Source organism: Protomyctophum parallelum (genome assembly GCF_964188405.1).
Source record: "Protomyctophum parallelum genome assembly, chromosome: 2".
NCBI classification, from domain to species: Eukaryota; Metazoa; Chordata; class Actinopteri; order Myctophiformes; family Myctophidae; genus Protomyctophum; species Protomyctophum parallelum.
Window position 1 is genome coordinate 63074884 of NC_139699.1, and position 9054 is coordinate 63083937.

General features: G+C 45.6%; 1 protein-coding gene across 1 annotated transcript; it reads left to right on the forward strand.

Annotated features, from left to right (window-relative positions):
* Positions 1-227: 227 nt before the first annotated feature.
* chsy1 (chondroitin sulfate synthase 1) lies at positions 228-8197 on the forward strand (the record flags this gene model as incomplete). The annotated part of the gene is made up of 2 exons (XM_083759413.1): positions 228-1487; positions 7672-8197. Exons 1-2 carry the CDS (start codon positions 1105-1107, stop codon positions 8195-8197), a joined length of 909 nt encoding a protein of 302 aa, XP_083615539.1. The 5' UTR covers positions 228-1104.
* Between the last annotated feature and the right edge of the window lie 857 nt (positions 8198-9054).

Consider the following 9054-nt stretch of genomic DNA (forward strand, 5'->3'; position numbering starts at 1 on the left):
AATCAATCAATCAATCAATCAATCAATCAATCAATCAATCAATCAATCAATCAATCAATATTATGTTGAAAGAAGGCCTCCCTCCCTCTTTTAGGCTTGTTAATTGTTTTCCTAGACCTGCTTTACTTGTTTCTCCCCCGCAGACAGTCAGACCTGGCCACTCCTCTCGGTAGCAGACAGTCCTCTCTGCTCTCTCGTCAGTATTCGTCAGTCAGTGAAATCGTCGCCACTTCGACATTCTCTCACAATGGCGAGAACATAACGGACACAAATGCAATGGGGGACGGCGCGCACGCACGCACGCACGCACACACATACACTGGAGTGGAGCAGCAGCGGCTATAGTATAAATGTGACCGAACGCCTTTGATTTCACTCGGTGACTGAATGTCGGAGGAACAGAAGAATGTTAGCTTGACGGTTCGAGCCTGCAAGGATCGAGCCCTCCTCCTCCTCCTCCGCGGATTAGAGGAGCTGTGTTCAGGTGGCTACAGACAGCCCGCTAGGCTAGAGGGACTGTGTGTGTGTGTGTTTATGGAGGCTGCTGTGATGCTACGTATGCATCTGGAAGTGGAAGAAGAAGCAGCCGATCGGAGGAGAAAAACGCGTTCCTCCTAAAATATAAAACCATGCGAGAAAGAAGAGAAGTGTGTGTGTTGTGAGGCCGGCGTGTTTCTTCATTTGGACTGACTGAGGGACACGAGAAGAACACGTTATTTGATGTCTTTTTGTAATCCACCAAAACCAAAGACTCATTCTAACGGCTTATAAGGGCGAGACAGAGAGACACACACAACGGAACGGATCTGGATTTTAACTTATTTTGGCTCATAGTCATACCAGTGTGTATACAGTGCATTTAACTAGTTATCTTGGCCAGAGCACACACACCAGTGTGTACTGAACTAGTTCTTTTCTCCAGAGGACCAGTTATCTCCTCCAGAGGACAGATCATTATTGCGTTGAACTAGTCCTCTCCTCCAGAGGACAGATCATTATCGCATTGAACTAGTCCTCTCCTCCAGACAACAGATCATTATTGCGTTGAACTAGTCGCTCTCCTCCAGACAACAGATCATTGTATTGTGTATAGTATTGTAGCCAATGGGCATGGCAGGTCGCAGCCGCAGAGCTTGGTTCAGCGTCTTGCTCGGCCTGGTCCTGGGCTTCACGCTGGCCTCCAGGCTCATCCTGCCCAAGGCGAGCGAGCTCAAGAAGGCTGGCCAGAAACGCAAAGCCAACAGTCCGGGGGGCCCCGGCGGGGCTGGGGCCGGCGGCGGTGGTGGTGGTCCGGGGGGCTGCGGGCTGAACCCGGGGGGAGGAGGGGGTCCGCGGACCATGAAGGACCACCTCCTGTCGTGGCCCCCGCAGGACGGCTCGCCGGCCGCCGACAAGGGGAGCCCCGTGGTCCGCTCCAAGAACTTCCTGTTCGTCGGGGTCATGACCGCCCAGAAGTACCTGAACAACCGAGCCGTGGCCGCGCACAGGTACGTGTGTGTGTGTGTGTGTGTGTGTGTGTGTGTGTGTGTGTGTGCGCTTGTGTGTCTGGGTCTGAGTTTAACTCAAACTCTCATTTACATAACATATTGAATGCAAGGTTCCAGCTTATGACGTGTGTGTGTGTGTGTGTGTGTGTGTGTGTGTGTGTGTGCGCGCGTGCGTCATTCCTTCATGACAGTGAAGGAATGCTGCTTTTTCTTTCCTCTATAAATCTCAGTCTAGCTTTTGTGTACACGTCAGTTGCTCCTATAGCTCCCTGTGTGTGTGTGTAACTGTAATTTCAGCCCTGCTCGTTATATATAATATACCGCTGCTCTCTAATTTTCTGCTGGCTTTGTTGGAAATTGCGTTAAAGAAGCAATCGTCCAGTCAGTCAGACTGACTAACTGTAACTGTATCCACATTCCACTGGCAACACTTTGGTTGAGACAAGCAGCAACATTGTATCAATCACAGCATGCTTTGGGTACTAACAACACTTCTGATACAATCAATGCAGCCAACCAGATATCAGCCCATCAAACCCATCTCTGAAAGACACCCTACCCTGGGGGGAGCGTACCTATGTTCCTGGGTCCCATCTCTAAAAGACCACCCTGCCCTGGGTCTGGCTGGGACCCTGGCCCCTTACATTGAAAACCTATTTACAACAATGTAGCCTACCATACCATATCACATGATCTGATACAATGTAGCCAACCATAGATGCCTATAGCACCTTTCGGGACGGGTAACTGAGGGTACCTAAAGGGGCTACATAGATAACATACCACATCTGATACAATGTAGTGCCCAGACCGAATTGTCAAAGAACCAGGGAGATTGTGATTAAAATGTAATCAATCAATGCAATTGCCATGTAGCCCTAGGGGTGACCACTTTTATTTTGACTTTAAAAATGACCAGTTAAACAAGATCTACCCACCGAAACAAAATATTATGCTGAAGAATGAAGATACATGAGGGGGGCTTTGGAATAGCGGCAATGGTGTTACAATTAATAATTGTATTATTTTCAATCACAGGGTACAGAAAGAAATCTCTGCAACAGTGCAGTAACAATGAAAGCAGAAATAAAGGAAAAACAGAATGCAATGGTGTTACATAATATAAGACAAACACACCTGGAATGGGAAATGGAGGAGTGGAATAGGGAGGGTTTTTTAGTATTTCATTTGTAATGCTTATCAATGATGTCAATCAAAATTCAAGTGGCAGAACAGAAGCCACAATAGTTTTTTTTTCTTTTAGTATATATTTTAATTAATCCATTCTGACCGGGCACCCATTTTGGTGTTGGCATCATGTCGTGCTTTAGCTATTGAAAAATAGCAGATCTACAAGCTCATATCGCGCCACCGAGTGGCGCGATACGAGCTTGTAGGTCTGCTATTTTTTGAAAAATCGAAGAACGACTGACATTTTTAGAATCTGATCTCAGGTCAGAATGGGTTCATCAGACCAGTGTGTGACTGTGTGTCCAGTGGAAACCTCGTATGAATCTGATCTCAGGTCAGAATGGTTAAAGGCATGTACATGCGATCTATACCTGCACAGCCTTTATGATCTACTGGTAGATTTTGATCTACCTTTTGAGCGCCCCTGATGTAACCCTACAACAAAGGTACGACCATGATGGCAACGGTACAAAAACTGGTATATATACTATAATATATATATAATATATATATATACAGTTACAGTATATAATATGAATCATATTGGGTTTTCGGCCAACTGTTTCTTATATTCAGTATTCGGTTTCGACGAAGAATTTACTATTCGGTGCATCCCTAGTCAAAGCAAAAGTGGAACAACAATCAATCTCTCAGGTGGGAATGGCCCCTACGACACACAGAAGAGACAGGAGACACAGAGGGAGACAGCTGTCTCTCAGGTGGGAATGGCCCCTACGGCACACAGAAGAGACAGGAGACACAGAGGGAGACAGCTGTCTCTCAGGTGGGAATGGCCCCTACGGCACACAGAAGAGACAGGAGACACAGAGGACACAGCTGTCTCTCAGGTGGGAATGGCCCGTAAGACACACAGAAGAGACAGGAGACACAGAGGGAGACAGCTGTCTCTCAGGTGGGAATGGCCCCTACGGCACACAGAAGAGACAGGAGACACAGAGGACACAGCCCTCAGTAGTCTTTAGACACACGCTAGTCTGCCTGCCGACAGCCCATGGCTCTTGTATTGGGGAATGGGGATGCGTTTTAGAGTCTTGACAAATTATAGTGTTGACTGTCAACAAGACAAAAGAACCTGTGTTTTTGTAGCGGGTACATATATATCGCCCTGAACATTTAGTGAAAAGATTCCTCAGGCTGTTTATTATATCCTGCACGGCTTCCACATCTTAACTGCCTCATTGCTTATCTGAGAAAATAACAACACCCTTGGGGCATGTATATTGTTTTTAAACAGACAACAGTGCGTCGTCATTTAACAACATAATGCGATCCGCTGTGTGTATAAATATGACGCGGAAATAGAACCCCAGGTTGATGTTGTTGTTGACGTGTCGGTGCAGTCGACATCGTTCAAGTTCCATTTGTGTAAATCTGAGCCCGTGATGGGAAAACTCAGTTAAAAACGGCCATATATAGCCTCCAGTTATCTCCTTGGAAATGTATGAAGAACCCTTTGATTAAGTGTTTGGACCGTGGCGGCCTTAAGCCACTCGGCTGCCATGGCAGACGGCTCTATTGATCTCTGTGTTTACTGCTTCGTGACTTCACGTCTCCTCCCGTCTCTGGTGTGTGCCTTTCATTGACTTTAGCCCCAGGCTCTGGACTGACACAGTCCACACAGTAGTAGGCCTCTGTCATTGACTTTAGCCCCTGACACAGTCCGCAGTAGTAGGCCTCTGCCTCCTCCTATAGATCAGGGGTTATCCCAACCACTACTAGTACCACTGGTGGTACTTAGTTGAGCCCCCCTCTGGTGGAGAGGAGTCTCCCCAAAAAGGAGAAAAAAAGACAAAAGTGGAATGAAATATTTATATTACTACAGGTAGTTCTTCTGGCCAAAGCTCTCCAGCCGTGCTGGAATGAGCATGACAGCACACCCATTCTGACCTGAGATCAGATTCATACGAGGTTTTCCACTGGACACACACTGGTCTGATGAACCCATTCTGACCTGAGATCAGATTCTAAAAATGTCAGTCGTTTTTCAAAAATAGCAGACCTACAAGCTCGTATCGCGCCACTCGGTGGCGCGATATGAGCTTGTAGATCTGCTATTTTTAAATAGCTAAAGCATAACATGATGCCGACACCAAAATGGGTGCCCGTTCAGAATGGGTTAATAGAAGTTTCATTTTATAGAATAGAAGAGTTTTGTCGGAGCAGCAGCATTATTGGTTTAGGAATGGAACAAAAAAGGGCAGGTATATACGCTTCTGTATTTTAACATCAGTTATTATGGTGGTACTTGGGAGAGCCAAATATCTTCTGAGGTCGTACTTCAGTGTGAAAAGGTTGGGAACCAATGCTATAGAATAGAATGACTGACTGGTTCGTAAAGTGGGGTCCGGGGACCCCCAGGGGTCCTTGAGGGAGTTCCAGGGGGTCCCCCCAGATAAATGATGGGTTGGAACCAAATGGACCCTTTTGTCTGTAACTCTTGAGATTGTCCAAGTGGAACCATACACTCTCAGAGTTAAATTAACATTGATTTTACGATATAAATTGGGAGTCCCAGAGATATAAATTGGGAAATGTCCTTGACATGAAAATGTTTGGGAACCACTGCTATAGATGACTGGTTCCCAAACTGTGGGTCGGGACCCATTTGGGTCGCAGACACATTGGTATGGGTCCCTTTATTTTTTTATTTGCTATATTTATTTTCTTATGATTATTTTAGAACATTTTCAAAAAGCATTCCCCAAAACAAGCAATAAATAAATCATGAATTAAAAACCAAAATTCAGTGATTATCAATATCATCATTTCATGATGAAATTAATGGAAAAAATAAATTTAAAAAAATGAAATTCCATAAATTTGAAAATGAAATATTTAAGAAGTAGTGAAAATAGCCGATCTAGGTTATGTAGGATGTTCGGGAACCACTGCTATAGATGACTTGGTCATTTGTATGTGTCTGTGAATGAACAGTCATTTGTGCGTGTCTGTGAATGTACAGTCATGTGTGTGTCTGTGAATGTACAGCCATGTGTGTGTGTCTGTGAATGTACAGTCATGTGTGTGTCTGTGAATGTACAGTCATTTGTGTGTGTCTGTGAATGTACAGTCATTTGTGTGTGTCTGTGAATGTACAGTCATGTGTGTGTCTGTGAATGTACAGTAATTTGTGTGTGTCTGTGAATGTACAGTCATTTGTGTGTGTCTGTGAATGTACAGTCATGTGTGTGTCTGTGAATGTACAGCCATTTGTGTGTTTGTGAATGTACAGTAATTTGTGTGTGTCTGTGAATGTACAGTCATTTGTGTGTGTCTGTGAATGTACAGTCATGTGCGTGTCTGTGAATGTACAGTAACTTGTGCGTGTCTGTGAATGTACAGTCATGTGTGTGTGTGTGTGTGTGTGTGTGTGTGTGTGTCAATGTACAGTCATGTGTGTGTGTGTGTGTGTGTGTGTGTGTCTGTGAATGTAGAGTCATTTGTGTGTGTCTGTGAATGTACAGTCATTTGTGTGTGTCTGTGAATGTACAGTCATGTGTGTGTGTGTGTGTGTGTCTGTTAATGTACAGTCAATTTGTGTGTGTTTGTGAATGTACAGTCATGTGTGTGTGTCTGTGAATGTACAGTCATTTGTGTGTGTCTGTGAATGTACAGTCATTTGTGTGTGTCTGTGAATGTACAGTCATGTGTGTGTGTCTGTGAATGTACAGTCATTTGTGTGTGTCTGTGAATGTACAGTCATTTGTGTGTGTCTGTGAATGTACAGTCATTTGTGTGTGTCTGTGAATGTACAGTCATTTGTGTGTGTCTGTGAATGTACAGTCATGTGTGTGTTTGTGAATGTACAGCCATGTGTGTGTGTCTGTGAATGTACAGTCATTTGTGTGTGTCTGTGAATGTACAGTCATTTGTGTGTGTCTGTGAATGTACAGTCATTTCATAATTAATGATTATCTTGAAATGTGTGACCGACTGTCCTAAAACATGCAGTGAATGTTAATTTTAATGGATCTGGAGGAGACCCAAATAGTGCTGTTTTGTCACACTTTAGCCGAGTCACGAGGAACATAATCTGCCTTTTTTGGGGGGGGGGGAAGAACAACATGCATGTGTGTTAGTGTACATCTGCAAAAGCATCTCGCTGTGAGCGTGAATTACAGTTACATATCAAGTACAGTTTCATTTCATCTCCCCCTTAGTGTACAGATCTTTAACATATTTATTGAAATATATTATATCTTGTCAATGTGTACACACACACACACACACACACACACACACGCAGACATACTGCCCAGAGTAATTATTATCCGATGTTTGCTGGCTTACAGATGCTAATCACTTCAGTTATGACACTTGCTTTAGTGTTGCTGTAGTGCTGTAGTGTTAACATGAGCACCGATTAAACAACACCATGTGTGTGTGTGTGTGTGTGTGTGTGTGTGTGTGTGCGGTGCGCGTGTGTTTGTGTGTGAAATGTGTTGACAGACAGTTTTATAGTTCTATATAAAATAGTTAACTCTCCTTTGGGGAAATATAAGGCACAAATAAATAAATAAATTCTGAATAATGCTTGAGAGTGAGACCAATAGATGAGTCCCATATTACGGTCCCAGTCCCATGGCTTAAAGTTATCAGCTAAAACCACAATTATTAATTAATCGTCTAATAGCAATTATTTGAGATCATCTCGAGTCACATTGCATCATTATTATATAAATGTTATACAGGGTATATAAAGCTAAAACCAAATAGCAGCATTTCTTTGTTGTTCTGAAAGGGGGGGCGGGACTGCGACGCTCTATAGTGTATACAGTGTATATATATGCATATTCCACTGTTAGGTTCTTAGCTTATGTATTACTCATGATGACTATTTCTATGTACTTGATGTACTATCATGTGTTGTCCTTGCTTTACTGTAAATCGCTCTGGATTGAGAGCGTCTGCTTAAATCCCTAACATTGTAACTCGTATCTAACTTTCATCCCTGTCGTGCCTCTCACTATAGGACGTGGGCACAGGACATCCCGGGGCGCGTGGAGTTCTTCTCCAGCGAGGGCTCGGACACGTCCATCCCCATCCCCATCGTGGCGCTGCGCAACGTGGACGACTCCTACCCGCCGCAGAAGAAGTCGTTCATGATGCTCAAGTACATGCACGACCACTACCTGGACGGCTACGAGTGGTTCATGCGCGCCGACGACGACGTCTACATCAAGAGCGACCGCCTGGAGGCCTTCCTGCGCAGCCTCAACAGCAGCGAGGCCATCTTCCTGGGCCAGACGGGCATGGGCGCCCGCGACGAGCTGGGCAAGCTGGCGCTGGAGCCCGGCGAGAACTTCTGCATGGGCGGCCCCGGCGTGATCATGTCGCGCGAGGTGCTCCGCCGCATGGTGCCGCACATCGGGGAGTGCCTCCGGGAGATGTACACCACGCACGAGGACGTGGAGGTGGGCCGCTGCGTCCGGAGGTTCGCCGGGGTGCAGTGTGTCTGGAGCTACGAGGTAAGAGACGCAAACGCACGCACGCCGTGACCCTAGCCCCCCCTTCAACAAAGATGGCAAAAGCAAACATTCTTTGTTGTGTACTTTATACATACAAATGTATGGTCCGTGAACGGTCCAGAAACCTATCCCGGGGTCCAGTGTGTCTGGTCCTACGGGGTAAGAGACGGCAGAAGGGTGACGTCAGCCCTCAACGTCTTCTGTAAGAAATCTGGGGAGGGGAATCCCCCGCCAAGGCTTCCCCTCCCCTCCTCATCCCCATCCCCTCCCCTACTGGGCGGGGCTTTTCTTACCACTCCCCTACTGGGCGGGGCTTTTCTTACCACTCCCCTACTGGGCGGGGCTTTTCTTACCCCTCCCCTACTGGGCGGGGCTTTTCTTACCCCTCCCCTACTGGGCGGGGCTTTTCTAACCACTCCCCTACTGGGCGGGGCTTTTCTTACCACTCCCCTACTGGGCGGGGCTTTTCTTTCTCTTTGCATGGGTGGGCGTTGTCATAATCTACTAGAGCCAGCTCGTAGCATGGCTCGTTAGTCGGTAGAGTTTCAATCCATACCTCCCCATGGGTTCAAATCCTGCTTAACCGCTAACATCTTTTAAAGTAAAGCTTTTAGACCATGGCCGGTTAAGACTGATATGACAGAGTCCAACATACATGGCAGGTTAAGACTGAGGTTAGGCGCCACTTAGGTGTGCTTATCAATCACCTCAGTGAATGGTAAGCATATTGAATTGATAAGTGATTGATATCAAGTACTCAGTACTCAACTGAAGAAATTCTCAATCGAAAATTCTCAGTTGACAAATTGGCTTTTTTTTAAATCTCATCATCAAATTTGAGTTTTCTACACGCAATTATGCAGCAGAAGGACACTCTCTGGTACATG